General features: G+C 46.4%; 1 protein-coding gene across 1 annotated transcript; it reads left to right on the forward strand.

Annotated features, from left to right (window-relative positions):
• Positions 1 to 1,713: 1,713 nt before the first annotated feature.
• On the forward strand, positions 1,714 to 4,359 carry LOC131207723 (dynein axonemal heavy chain 1). The gene has a single exon (XM_058200348.1). The coding sequence runs from the start codon at positions 1,714 to 1,716 to the stop codon at positions 4,357 to 4,359; it is 2,646 nt and encodes an 881-aa protein (XP_058056331.1).
• The last annotated feature ends 11,215 nt before the right edge of the window (positions 4,360 to 15,574 follow it).

Here is a 15,574-nt window from a genome sequence, read left to right on the forward strand (position 1 = left end):
AGAAAATCAGGTGCAATAATACACATCTACAATCCTTTTGCAACACTGACTAGCTACAGCTCGTCGCCAACGGTATACGCCATAATAAGACATTTGTCCTCTGCGACTTGATGAGAAAAAGGAACCCGTCGGGCTAATTGTGAGCTTTTCAATTAAAGCTAGAGTTCGAAAATGGCGAAGCGAGTAACCAAGTTTAATTAAAAACTATTCATTTTGCTCCATCCCAGACGCTCCATAATGGTCCACGAAACATTTCACGTACGTTTATAATCGCCCCGGGTCCCCCTGCTACTGACGTGGCTTGGCCCGGCTTCGGTTTTTATTTTCACTAATCGGATAAAGGAATCCCATTGTCAAGAAATCAACTAAACGGACCATGCGCCACTGGCCATAGCCACAAACCACCGGGAAAAAAGTGCGGCTGCAAGCGGCACAAAACGCAAGATAAATCTGAGGAAAAACTGCTTTAAGAAAGAGAGAAAATTGACCATTTTGTGGTCGGAAAGTATGTCGCTTCTGTGGACTGTGTGGCCCACAGACCCAAGCCCTATGCACGGTCCGTGGTCACCCTGTAGAAGAACAAAGGAATAAGGAAAGAAAATTGCCACAACAAACACACCGGCGACAACGGCGAAGGTTCTCCGCTCGATCCGTTTATCTTTATCCGGTCCTTCCGGACGATAGTAGTATTTTTCGAAAAGGCTCAACAGATCAACTCAAACGCACGCACGCTGCTGTTACGGAGAAGCAACCAGCAAAAAAGTGAAGTGGGCCACCACAAATGGACATCCTGTGATCGGGGCCGGGCTCGGTTTACTGATTTGCGACATCCTAGGCCGCTGCCGGAAGATGGTTCAGTTTTTGGTCTACATCAAGACGAAGAAAAGTCGTGCAGGATGTGGAAGAAAACACACAACCGCAAAAACCAAATCAAAAGATATAAAGTAAACATTTCTTCCTTGGCCGTTGGGTAAGCCCATCGTTTGATGTGGGCGAAAATGAGGAACCCAAGCAAACGTTCCTTACTGCTTTCGGATTTCGTGGGTCGATGTCGTCCGGTTTTGTTAGTTATTCCTAAAATTTATACGAACGTTTGCTAGGACGGCCCACGTGTTTGGAGCACATTGATGGCATGGCGAGCCTTTGCATTTTGAAATTAGGGTAATTTAGGATTTAAAGCAAATTTTTAATGTAAAATATTAGTATAAGTAGAGACATGCATATTATCAATTTGAGTTGTTTAAGAAAGAGTATTACAATTGCTAGTAAATGTTGTAGTTCACAGTTCTAAAACCATCATAGTAACCATAGAGGCAGCTCGTGTGTTGAGTTAAAAACAATCCATCGTTTTGCTCGTCTGGTCGCAATTGCAAAGCCAAATAATGTCCGTATCCAAGGAAGGAAGAAAGAAGTCCAATGATCCATCAATTGTCTCATCAAGCTTGCAGCGATCTCCAGTGATTCGGGTGAATAAATAACAAACATACTAGAACCTGCGGAATGGGTTTTTCTTAATACTGATTTGAATCGGTTTTGCAGGCTCCAAAGTGTGCTAAGTATCAATACGTCGATCCGCACGCCCCAAAACAACTCGAAAACCCAGATGTGTTGCAAAAGTTCTTCGACCAAAAGGGACTCGATTCTTCCGTTTTCCGTTCCAACGCGAACCAAACACCATCACTGAATGAAAATTCCACGTTTCTACCGTTGGAAATGTTTGACGACTGGGAATTCGAATGGGCCAGTGAATCGAAAATACGTCCACTGCTCCCACTGGCGGGCTATGCATTCTCGGTCGCCAATGAGCAATGGGCAAGGGTACTCGTTGTAGATCTCGATGACAGTAGCAATCGTTGGAAGGTCGAGTACCCAGAATGCCCCACAGGGTGCTGGATATCACGGCTTCAGCTGTACTTTCCGTTCGAAGATCCCACCAAGTTTGCCAATCGAATCGCAGCGGCTGTCGATGGTCGCCGAAAGGCCGAAAACTGCATTCGATTCGAGTTTCTCTGCAGCCACATAGCAACCGGTGACTACTTTGCCCCCGTTACGTCACTAGCGCAGCGCCTACTGAAGCAATCTACGGGTGAGATTTACGGCATATTTAAGCAAATCTATGAAGACTTCCACCTCCGGCTCACCGTTGGTCAATACTTGAATGCCGAGAGAACGTTAGCAATCAAAAAGCCCCGCTCTTCCGGAGTTACTAAACCCGGTAGCCGACTGATTGTGGAAAATGTAGGCCGAGTAATAAGTTTCAACGATCTTCGCGATCGATTTAAACGCAAAACATTGCTCTGTCACAGAAACGTATTCTATGGGCTGCGCCTTGTGAACTTCGAGTGTGACACCGTAAGAAACCTGTCAATGTTTGCGCTGGACCACGACGGGTTGATCACGTTGGATGAGTTCGAAGAGCAGAATCAAGTCCAAACGACCAAAGCTATGAAGTACCTTCAGAATAATTGGATCGAGCGAACTACGATGCACCTTCACCGCGTGCTGTCACGTATCGGTCCCGGTAGCTTCGATGTGGCGGTTGCTAAGTGGAACATTTACTTCGTCTCGAAGATACAAAGACTGGTGGAGCAGGTGAAGTACCGTATGCAGGATACCCTCAGAGATCTTCTGCTTGAATCAATAGCCGCCTATGTGCATCACCTGGTGAATGGGTGCAGTTCGATTCTGTCTCTCGACGAGTCCTTCTCCTGGGACACCAATCTCATCGACAGTCCTTTCGAACCGCAACGATCACCCGTTTTTCGTCTCACGATGGAAATGGGCCCCAAGTGTGCCTTTTACTCCACTGATCTAGATCGATTTCTTCTACTACTACCCGACATCATGGACGTGGCCATCGAAGGGAGCCATTTCGTGCACACGATCGAACCATCGTTAATGCAATCACTTATTTTTGCCGACAACCTTTACCTGTCCTCCGTTGGTCTGATCGACCCCATGATGATCGAGCAGCGGCACCGGTTAGTTAGCTACTACCGCAAGTCTGCCGTTCCCCTGCGAGCCTACGCCACCCGGTACAACGCGTACATGGATCTATTTTTTACCAATGTCCAAGAGTTTACCGACCAAACGAAGGCCGCCGACAAAACGTCATCGGAACTGAAGCAAGACATTGAGATTCAGATACGGATGCGCCAGAACCTCGAGCAAACGGTGCCGCTCAGTATTACGATCGGACCGTTTTGGGTTTCCGTGAAGCCTCTTCGCGAAGCCCTTATCCGCAAGCGGCACGAGTTGACAGATGCGCTTCTGAATTTGTTAACCGAAAAGTTGCGCCTCAAGACGGCCGACATAATAGCCGAGTACGTTGGCATCATCGAGCGAATGTGTGAGAAGCCGGTGTCGATCGAGCACATCCACGGTATTCGCGAGTTCATGAAGCACATCCCGGAGCTCCTGTCCCGCATGGAGGACCGCGTGAAAGGTCTTCTCTACGAGTACGAGATTCTGGACGGCTTTCAGTTCAACCTACCCGATGCGGACTTTCAGCAAAAATGGAACGTCCTCGGGTATCCGCGATCGGTGCTGAATCAAATGGGCTCGGTGAAAGACTTCCACGAGACTGAGGTAGAGAAGTTCCGCAAGCAACAGTTTGCCGACGAGGCCGCTTTCTCGGCCAGCGTTGAGAACATGAACGTGCACATCGCCAAGTTTACCACGCTGTACGATGTGGCCAAGGTGTCCGAGATGGCTGTCGAGGTGCGGCGCCTTTGGAAAGCCCTCCAAGAGCTCATCGAGCAGGGTCACGTGATGAATTGCCGGCAGGAGCTTTTCGAGCTTCCCCCGATTGGGCTACATAATTTATTCGAGCTGCGGGACAACTTTCGTGCCTACCGGGACCTGTGGACGGTGGCGGCCGACTACCTCAAGCTGGAAGAGACGTGGATCGGGAACCCGCTGGCCAGTGTCGAGCCGGACAGTGTGCGGCGTGGGCTCCAGCACGCCCACGACAACTTGAAGCTCCTACTGCCGCTCTACCGTGACCAGCCGCAGATACTGGCCGTGGTGGAACACTTCATCCACACGGTGGAGGCTTTCCGGCCCAATCTGGATGTAATGGAGCTGCTCAAATGCCCGCTGCTGGAACCGATCCACTTCAGCCAGCTGGCAAAGGAAGCCGACATTAAGGTAAAACTCTCGGTGGACATGGGATTCGACGTGTTCTTGGAGCACGGAATACGGGCCCATTTAAAAACGATTAGAGCCATCGTGCAAAGGGCTGAGGAGCTTAAACTGCAAACGGAGCAGCAGGAAGCCGAAGAGGCACGAGTTCGGCAGCAACAGCAAGCATACAAGGCGATCCGGGACGAGCGTCGTCAGAAGCGCACTGAAATTTAGGAACATACACAAGTTGAGCGAACCACGGAAGTTTCAGAAAATTTGACTCCCTTAACTAGGACCTGAAACCGAATATTTCTTCTACTCCAATTCCTGTAATTAGACATTCATAAACAAATCCATTCCACACTTCATAATCGACTGCGAAAACTTCTGAACAAGTGATCCTTTCCCGGTACTCCCACCATTTGTCCTGCCTCGGGCCACGATGAAATGGACGAGCTCCGGGTCCAATCCGGAAAGTTGTGTTTTTAAATATTCCACACGTTGCCGGTGTGGCTCGTTATTGTTTTGCAGTTGTTAGTGCTTCGGACCAGCATAAACTCTGTGACGCTGGTCTAGAGATTCGTACGGTGCTCCGTTTTTTTTTCTTGTTTTGCTACAGAAACAGAACCGAAAGAGGGCGCCCACCAGTATGATCTAATAGTGGCCATTTTTTACCCGCCAAGCTGTTCGCCACAATGTTCGCAGACCAACAGGATGTGGCCTTCCAATACGATCTTTCTTTGCCATTCTGCCTCACTCCGTCTCGCTGCGCGCCGAGGGCTTTGAGCGAGAAATAGAAGAACACCTCATCAAAAAAAACCTAAATATTACAACACCGACGCCGTTTTCGCCGAGGGAAGCTCATCAAGCCAGAGGGCGGGTGGACGACCGGGGAGGGAGCGAAAGCCCTTCAGGGAGAACTAGCCTGCCGGACCTGGGGGTGAAAGTTTGTGAAAACCGAAAAGTGGGAGGATGATAAAAGTGAATGGGAACGACCGAAGGGTTGTGCCGGACCGAGTGCAGGGCTCCACTCGGCAGGATGTCCTTCGAACGGGACCGGAGACGAAGTAAAAAAACAGTGTAACGCAAACAGGAGCAGGGCACTGTACACCCAAAGGGTGTACAAGGCAAAGGGTTGCGGGAAGGTCGGCGGACGGAAATCCGCACGCGGCTAGTTATATTTTGTCCGAGTTTGCCTTTATGTGCTTTTATTGTTGTTATTATCGCTCGAGGATGTAAAATTAAACATAAATATTTAATGAAAGCACAGCGGGCGTACGGTGGAAAAGTGGCCCTCACTATTCCGCCTCGTTTTTCGGCGGGCGAGTGGGGTCGGGTGTTGAATGTTGTATTATATTTTTATGCATCGCTTTCGGGCGGGTTTTATGTTTTATTTTTCCAGCTACTTTACGGTTTCGCCCATTTCGACCCAACATTTACCCTCCACGACGTTCGCACGTCGCCGTAATGGCGGTTGTGGCCGTTGTTGCTTTTTTTTGCTTCTGGCCGATTTTTCCCCCATTCAAACCATTCTCCCGAGACGCGCGCCTCCCGCTAAGACCCGCCCCTTCCCCAGCGACTTTCCCGGCCACTAATTAAGGTTTTTGAAATCGAAAGGATTTCAAACCCAATTTTGGAGCCGTTGCCGTTGACCGGGCGCGCCATCGAACTAAGCAGGTTGGCCTGATTTTACATGCGGGGCGTCACTTTGTGGTCTAGCTTTGGGATTTGAATGACACTTGAGACTCCAAAAGCCGAGAATCGTAATTGATACTAATGAACCTTTGTTCACGCTGGCCGGCTTTAGCCCCGTTTCTGTGAGTTCCCATTTGCCATCTCTGTGTAGTAGGTCGATTCTAAAGTGGTTTCATCAAATTTGTATACAATTACAGCATTTTCAAGCATCCCTTATCAAGGGTAAAGTATCCGATTTAGGTCGAATTAAATTGTTCGTTAACTTTGTTTTCGTTTTGAAAACAACTTCAGTGCGCCTCTCATTGAACCGCCCGCACTATAGGGAAAAGGCGGACAATATACAATTTAAAATTTTAAGGATTTCAGTTATATTTCCTTAAAATAAACCCGAATTTTAAACCTTCTACTTTGCATAGTTTCCGAGAATTGATCCGTCAAAGCCAAAGTGTGATGAAAATTACTCTTTTAACCCACATTTATTGACTGCTTCAAAGCGATCGTTTGCACGGTTTTCAACAGATAATGTACCTTTATTACACATCATCGTAAAGGTAATATATTCCCCTTTGATTTTCAAATATTTATATTTCAAATATTATATTTTATCCGAGCAATTGTCATGCCGATTACATAACTTGAGGCGTTAAAATACCCTCAAATATCAAAAATAGCTAATTCGGTATTCCTGAACGTGTGTATTACATATTAAATGCTGAATTATTATTAAAAAATCCATAAATTCTTCTTGAAACCCAAAATATATGCCTGCCCCATAGTTTCCCATGTCCTGGTGACAAAGAAACTGCGAAAATCGATCTTCACTAATCTCTTTTGAAATAAATCATTTACTACAGAGAGGAAAAGTTAACATTCTGTTCCGACGCACTTCTTGGTCAATAAATAAGAAAAATATTTTGTTAAATCAATAACGTTTTGTGCGCTTCGTTTATATGCTTCTTCGTGGGCGCGATAGCAACGAATTTGAATCCGATTGGATTGATTGAGTTTTGAAATGGCAAAAACGCGTACAATATTACATTACACGGACTGCAGATAAAGTACCGAAAATGTACGCCACCCAACCAGGTCTCCCTTTAACCTTTCGGGCACGAGTGACGCAATCCGTTCGCTTCAACCGTCCACATTTGCACACAGAATGGGCCGAACGTAACGACCGTGGCATGCAAATGCCCTTGATTATTAAATATTAGAAACACTGGAAATACTATTGCAATCCGTATCGCAGTACAACATGGGGCCGGTGCTCCGGTGCTTCGGTGTGGCCCGGCGAATGCAAACAGTCGGCTTCTCGGCAAGTCACTGTTAGGCAAACAAATGAGAACCCAATGGAAAGTGCGGCAAAGCGCGGAAAATTCTGCCACATTCCGACGCGCCACCATTCGGAGCAGTGGCCTGCGACGTCTAGCCGTTGAATTTCCCAGCAGCAGACGGTGGCACATTCAGGGCAACGGTTTTCAACCGGGCGCTAGCCGTGAGCTTTCGTGAGTCGTGCACACCGAAGAATGTTGCTCGACTTCGTAACGATAATTATACAATTATACAATCGCAACAGCTGCTGCACCCGACGACGGCCGGGCTTATTAAATATATTTGGCCCTGGGACGGACACAGGGCTGTGTAAGGTTTTCCAACCGTAAGAAGCTAGACTTCCAGCGTGAAATCCTGCCGGCCCCATCGAGTTGAAATAGTGCCGAGTATGCCCGCGGCTCAACGCCGCCGCTGATGACGGTAGACTGCACGGAGAACCCCATTGCCGGCCCGAACCGACCCGTTTTACGGTCAAACATTAAAGAAAGCGGAGAATCACTTCCAGAGTTCAGTTCTTATGCCATCACCAGAATATGCTCGCCACGCGGTGGTGACGTGGGTTGAGCAGGTACTTCCACTACGCTACGTAGCTTCAAAGGTTTAATTATGTTAATAAATAGAGGAAACATTTGTCGCAACGCTGTGATTCAGCCGCTGGGCTGGACCATGGCACGTGAACCGGTTCCATGCTCAACTTTAAACCAAGGCCTTTAATCGACATCAAAAACTAGACCGGGGTAATACCGGGGACACGGTACGGGATTGATGGTGACTATTTTATGAAGCGGCACATGCATTGAATCACACCAAACCGAGAAGCAATATTATTTCAAAAACGAAACGTGCCAATTTATGGAGAGCCGTATTCTAGTTAAACTTAAGCTCGCTGATCACTCCAATCAGCGAGAAAACGTTAAAAGTAAAGTAAAATAAAGTTTAAGTTCAGCCAGTCAGTTAAATCTATAGAAAACTTAAACTTAATTTAACTTATAGCTACTTCTGAAGAATTTAGCCAAATTTTTTGCATCAGGAATTTTCTCCATTTTTATAGACATTGAGTAATTCGATTGCAAGCCATTTTGAATTCATGCTTAACTGCTGTAGCTTTTGTGGAGAAGTAAATTTTGTATGGATTTCATTACGGTTCAATTCTTGTCTGTATTCTTTTCAAAATTATTACAAATCACAAAAGTCCGATACCATCCAAGTTTCGGTTCTTTCTAACATGATCGTATTTTAACTTTATCTTACATTAAACAGAATAAAATCTTTGTCACTGTCTCCAGCATTAGGTCCAACCCATAGCACTATGTGTCCAGTTGAAGATTCTTTAAGAAAAGCCGGGCCACTTGCCAGGCACCAGGCAATAAATTAATCAATACATGTGACGGGCATATTAATTAAAAGCCATAAAATCGGAGCAAAATTAATTACACAACTGTCACCGGCAACGCGTGTGACGCCGAAAGGTGTCGAGCGCTTTCGTTCCGAAACGTCGCCACCTGCTAAAATGGGTGGAAAATCCTTCACTTTCCACCACACCGCCCTTTTTTTCCTCCGGCGGCCGCTTTTTTCCTCCGGAGTCGCAGCGGCTCGAACCCAAGGATTCAAAGTAGAACTCGGGTGGGCTCATTTTCCTAGTCGACGCCCAAGTGGCGATCGATCGTCGAACGAGTGGGAAAAATAAATCCTCGCCCCATGAGCTCAAACTCCTGCGGGAAAAATGTGTAAAAAATTAACAACGGTTCAGAAGAAAGGCAAAAAATTTCCCGGTAATCCTATTGGGAAGTTTGTAAGCTTCCTCGGGCACTTGAGTCCGTGTGGTGTCACCATCGTTTCGCTGCATGTAATACAATTACTCGTCTCTATTACAAACTCGATCCCCACTAATTAGTGTCTTGTGAAAATTGGAGCAAGAAGCGTGTGGCTTTTTCGGGGAGGGAGCAGCAGGAACCGGACGAAGCTACCCAGTCCCCGGTCCCCGACTGCGGGGCAGCATGTCTCCGCAAGACCTGCGTGGCTGTAACTGCTGTGGCTGCACAAGTGAAAAGGAAAGAAATGGGAAGGAAAAAACTTTAAATACTCTTCAAAGAAGAAGTTTTTTGTCCCACAGCACGTGCCCTATCTCGTGCTAAACGCTATCGGAAGACAGCCTTGGCCAGCGTGCGGATGATGCAACTTTACCCTCTGCATCCATCTCGCATCAGCTTTCAGCTGGCAGAGTGACACCGGAGCACGAGCAACAACCAGTGTGACCACAGGGGATGGCAAGGACACCGGCCAAGAAATAACTCTTTGGCTCGTCAGCAAGCCAGCAGCCGGTCGGGACCACGCCAAGGAACGGCAATTAATGGGTACCGGTAACGGGCCACGTTCAGAGAGGACCCCGTCGGCACACGTTTTCGGCGGCCATGGGGTGGCATGGAAATGGAATTAAGTTCTTATTTAACTTTTTCGTAAGACCTCGGCACTCCAGCCGGCAGAGTTTTGGAGCTGTTAAGATTCAATTTTCTAATTGCCACACCCCAAGTACGTAGCGTACGTTCGGTTGTTAGCCCTTTGTTCGTACGCCGCCGGTGGAGTCACTGGCCAAGTCCTGGCTTTCGCCTCATGTTGCGTAGGCTGATGGGTCGAAATTTCGAGCCACAATCTGTGATGTACTCCGCATGACCCATCGCAGAACGTTCGCTCCTGCGAGTGTGTAAGGTTTTACTTCCATTTCACAGCTTCGGCTTGGAAATAAAACTAGATTTCTAAATCAATAGCCTGTACATTAGACCAAAGCGAAGACCCATAGCGATAAAATGTAACAAAATTAAGGACATCCATTTCCATTTGGCCGGATCATCATTTGTAGGCCTTTCTTCGCTTTGTTTTTGTGCTCTAAAGACGATGATGTTTGTAGTTGTCCTTCATTCTTCTTTTTATATTTTTGTTTTAATTTTAAAGTCCTAGGCCTATGTTTTGCTTGTGTTACTCTCTCAGTTTCCAACCTGGAAAAATTATTATAATTGTTTGATCTTCCTTTTGAAATAAAAATAATGGGTAGTATTGTTATTTCTTATCTATTATCCCAAAACACAGGGCAACGGGCAACGTCCACGGATCCTTGGCAAACACCTGAGATATTCGAGAACACAGAGGACAAGGTCTGATTAACCTTAAAACGAATGACACGGTATGATAGGTAAGAGGCGAACCAACTTAGAAGCAATGGACAGACACTCAATTTGGCCAGTTGTGAGGTCAATAACTGATGTGAAACTCTGTGAAATACTGCCTCTAAGTCAGTATGAAAAAATCGTATCAATCGTACCGTATTGAAGAACATAATAATAGTACAAAATTTAACATGCTCTCAATAACAAAACATGTGTAATATAAAATCGTTTCCGCTTTGGAAACGCTTTGATCTAATAGCAAAATACCAGAGGCACCCAATTCTCGGCGTTCGGCACCATCGACTATTGCGCATGTGTGTGCCTTCGCTTTAATTTGTCCCTTTCAGTTCGGTTTGATTTGGATTGCTCTAAGCCATTTGTTTAATTATGCTATGAACACAACAAACTATTTATGTGTTCGGGCTCCATTTCGGGCTTCCGTGGGCCGGCCATTATGGGCTGCCCCGAAATGGCTGCGAGCCACGAAACCGAACAAATCAAAAACAAATCACCCAACGTATCGGCCCTAGAAACCGATGGAATTCACCTGGTGGTCACTGTTTGTGACTGTGTGGTCAACGGGACGCCGATGTCAGTTTGGGCCTGAAAAGGGCTTTCATTAAAATGCATCACTCTGCCGCAGCATGCAGGTCTCCCTGCCCAACTTGCCCCGCTTTGGTGGTGGTTTCACCGGCATCGGCATTCCGAGAAAGTACCGCAATTTTGAAACGAGCTTTTCATGAGTTTGCTTTGAAGCGCAACAGGTATGCTGGTCAGGTATTTATTAAAATTGACCAACATTGTGCCCAGACCCGTACACGCACCGAGCGAAGAGTTCGATTAATCAAGCGTTTGTTTCGCGACTAACTCAGAATCATTGATGAGGCCCCAAAAACACTCCCGGGATGGAATATTTGCAAAATAATGTTGTAATAAACCGTTCGCCTTTTTTATGATATGAATGACACAAACATAGAGAACAGTGAGGCTTTTGCTAACAGTAACACTCCTGACAAAGCTGACAGTTGGTCGGGTGATGGCGGTTGGTGACCACTGCTTTCCCAGCTCATCCTCGTTCCAGTTCGACAATTCCGAAACCCGCCCTCCCCCACGCGAACAATATTGCCACCGTCGAGGCCTCAACAGGGACTGCGGCCTACCGGCAGGATCACCGGTGACCGGCGTGCACCCGACAGGACATCCTGTAGGACGATATTTGTTCCGTGTGGCGTTGCGGTTACATTGACTGTTTGCTGTCGTTGAATGAATTTTGATTGGTTTTTAATTCTGACATTGAATCCATTACTTTGTCCACAGGTGCCCAACGGGACAGGACGAGAGAGAGAGAGAGAGAGAGAGAGACACGAAGAGGTCACCGGCACCAAGGGAGGCCGGCACTGAACCCGCGCACATAGTGCACGTTTCAATTAGACAGATCAATTCATGCATATCCACCGCCCGCTGGCTGGCCGGGTGGATAAGGGTGCCCGGTCCGACGGGCCATATCTGGCCACAAGGCTGCAGCATCTATGATAAACCTGAGAGCGGCCTCCCATGACATGCACGCTTGGTTACATGATTATATCTGCACGAGCTGCGAGAGCCCAGGCCCCGGCCTGTGGTAAACCGCCGAAGGCTGCCGGGCAACGCGCGAAGTGAAACGTTAACTCTGAAGTGAATTTAATCAGTGCATTCCGTTTCGGTTCCGTGCCCCGTGCGATGCGTGTAATTCATTTCGCCGTACGACGGGAGTTGCTGCACCCGAGTCACCGACCACCCGACCGACCCCCGACCCGACGAGCGGAGCATAAGCGGCGAGCATAAATTCGAATCAATTCGCACCAATCAAGAAGCGAAACTCAACGGCGCACGGCCCATTTTGCACTCGCGTGAAGTGGGCCCGCGAGCCGTAATATCTGCCACACTTGCTTGCGATGGACGCTCGAACGTTCGCGCCCAAAATTGAGTTTGTTTAACGGTCTATATGGCCAGTGTTTATTGAATTACGATAACTTTTACACAAAGCGGCACTTTCGCGGGGTTTGGCAAAATGGTCGGTCGTGCGAATGATTTCTTGCACCACGCTGGTTTAGAAAGTTTGACTGATACAAGGCGAAAAACTACCAGCCCAATCCTACCAGGATCATATTAATGTTTCAAATATCGACAAAGCATATTGGCACATAAAATGCGGTCAATTGAGATATTGAATGAATCACTTTTAAAGTATTGCTGCTTCTTCACCATACACATCTCAATCTGAGCACCATAAATTATGAAAATTCTTCAAGCAAGCAATTCCATATGGAAGTAGTATCGGTAAACTTTGAGAAACAATGGTGACCGTTGATAAAATTAAACAAGATTCAAAAGAGTAATCAAAAAGAGGTTACAATCGAACGGCCCGATGATATTCCCGTTGCTGGACATTTTCAAGGTAAACCTAAAGCTGCACAAGGTAATATTGATACGATACGAACTAAAAGTCGATAATCGCTTCCGGACCTCGGCCATATTATTTTCCGGTTTTAGAGCATAATTCTGGATGGTTCTAAGAAAACGCGTCGGTTTCGTTAAATTTGGTTAACTTAGGAATTATCCATAAATAAAACACATTGATTAATTGGCACAAGGTAAAAAAAAAAAAAAATGTTACAAAATAACTAAATGAGTACTGTGTAAACTAACTATAAAATATTATACCTAGTAAATCCAACGTACACGCCATCCAACAAGACACTGCCTGATCTGCACGGCAGAAAATTGTTTGATGAATATTATGTTTGACTCTTTTCATGTTATTATTTATTATAATTAAGAATTAGTAAATAAACCACAGTATTTATTTTCTCGAAATGTGCGCAACTCAAACAACACAAAATAACACAATGTACCAAAGCGTAGGTCCGATGGGGTCTGACTAATTAGCTCCACACAGTTACTGCAACGAGAAAACGCAGTGTCAGTTCCCGGAACCCGGACTCTCGTTCAACTAATGCGCCCTGGCCCCGTTGCCGGTTTGAATTTCAATAAATCATGTGTGTATGAGGCAAATTCAAAACTTTGCATCCGACCCGAAACATCAAACGAAATTCCCACAGCTGAACCAATTAGGTGGACAGTTTGCAAAATACAATAATAATGGCACAGCCAGCCAGCAAAAAAAACGAACCCCGCACTGGCGCACTGGTACAACTTTCGTACAACTTTTGCGCCCCACGCCCAACCCACCCATCGGCTTCCGGTGGCCCGGTGCAGAAGCCGAGGCAGGATAAAGCGCTTGCGGTTGTGCATAAATACTGAAACTACTGTTATCTTTCTTTCCCTTTTTTTTTTGCTGCTGTCCATCTGAGCCGAGAAGAGCCGACACACAAGCCTTGCCCGGTTGGTGGACTCCAAAACGATGCCCATTTGTGGCATCGTACGTCCGGTAGCGTGCGCTACTTCCGGGAGGGTTGCGAGAGGAAAGGAAAACTTTTGAATCCTGCCCTGCCCGGAGAAGTTGCTAAAACCCGGGCAAGTAAAGTGCTGACCGGGCGACCGGCCCGGGAGCCCAGACCCCCGGAGGGGTCACACTAATTAGAATGCTTACAGTGTCATTTTGTGGAAAATATTTACACATTCGGCCTGTGTGTGCTCGGATTCGGATGTGTTCTGTGAATATGCGTGTGTGCAGTTCGGCACATGGACCTGAAACGTGTTCGAGCCTAGTCCTAGTTTATGCAGGTTTACCGGGCCATGATACTTTTTTATAATAATTATCGTTTGCACCACACGGAATGTGCACAGAATTGAGTAGTGGGGATCAGAGTATTTTTAGTTCCGTAATGAAATCCTTCCGTTCGAGTCAAGGGCGGTAAAAGTGAAGCGCGCAATCAGGACGACCGAAGGTCTGTGAGCCACCTTGCAACTGCGTTGCGCTTGGCGTTCGGTGCAACCTCAAAAATAATAACAAAACCTCAAATCTCAGCAGCTGGCCTCAAGGCGAAGAGCACCACAGTTCCGCGCACAAACCACGGATCAATGCCCACCGTCAAGGGCCCGTCAATGAATCTGGCACACAAAGTGCTAGAGCGCCAAGGTTGGACGCGCCCCGTAAAACTCGAAGAAGTTTCGTTCTTCATCCATTCGGCCGGGGTGCCCCTCCAAACTGACAGAAACGGATTGCATTTTCAATATTCGCTCCATTGCGCAACTTCCCCATTTCAATGCACGCCAAAGTGCGCGCCACCGAGAACAAGTGATGGGCCCCGGGGAAAATATTAATATCTCACAAAAGCGCTCCGAAGGGCGAAAAGTTCCCGCGCTGCGCTGCGTTGCGCCACCCGGGGGCTGCGAGGGGAAAGTGAAAAAATCGAAACAAGAAGCTTAAAATATATATTTTCCCGCCAGCACCTCCAGCGCCCGGACCGACCGACCGCCCGGTTCCCCGCCCGAGAGTGTGCATTATTTCAAATTAGACTATGTCTTTCATGCACATTTTTCAGACATTTTCCTTATCAAACGGTGGGGTTTTTACATCCTCTTTTTTTTGGAAACCCATCATCGTGCCAAACGCTAAAGCATCGTGGAAACAACGGAGGAATCGTTCGGTGTGGGATGAAGAAAACTCGTACATAGTGGTCAAAAAGAGGGCCACTAATGGGTAAAGGTAGCTTACAAAAAAAGGGAACGATAAGAAAATTAACGTCGAGTTCATACTTTTATACATTGACTTCTATGCTGTAAACATGCTGGATAATTTGTGATTGATTGCCGATTGATCGATTACTAAAAATAGACTTTTTAATTAAATTTGTGCATTCGCTTGTCTCATTTGAAAATTTGTTTCAACAATTAATTATTTTGTTTTTTAATATTATGGCCAACCAGCATCTTGACATTCCAAGACTTTGCATTGGGCTTTGCGCTATGACAAATTTGTAATCCCTTAAGAGAGGTTCTCTCCCATATGAAGATGTTGAAGGAATAGTTCAGTTATTTTACTTGTAATAAAAAATTAGGTATCTAACAAGGATACAAGATGATGAAAATATTTGTTTGCATGATTCCAGATTTGCATTTATAATAGAATCGGATTGAATGCATGTCACTCTATACCCTCAAATCACTGTTTCTATTAAACGAACTCTGACTCGTTTCCGCTCCCTGAAACGCAGGGCATATTTAAATTGCCTTTTTTCAAATTTCAATTTCAGACACATCACAAACAAATAAACTTAGCAGTACGCTTAAACCATATTCGTACGTGCCCAGAAAGTGCA

This window comes from Anopheles bellator, chromosome 2, assembly GCF_943735745.2.
Source record: "Anopheles bellator chromosome 2, idAnoBellAS_SP24_06.2, whole genome shotgun sequence".
In the NCBI taxonomy this organism is placed as follows: domain Eukaryota; kingdom Metazoa; phylum Arthropoda; class Insecta; order Diptera; family Culicidae; genus Anopheles; species Anopheles bellator.

Bases quoted from the DNA above. Each gene is read 5' to 3' on its own strand.
- LOC131207723 (XM_058200348.1), top strand. From the start codon at position 1,714: ATGTTTGACGACTGGGAATTCGAATGGGCCAGTGAATCGAAAATACGT.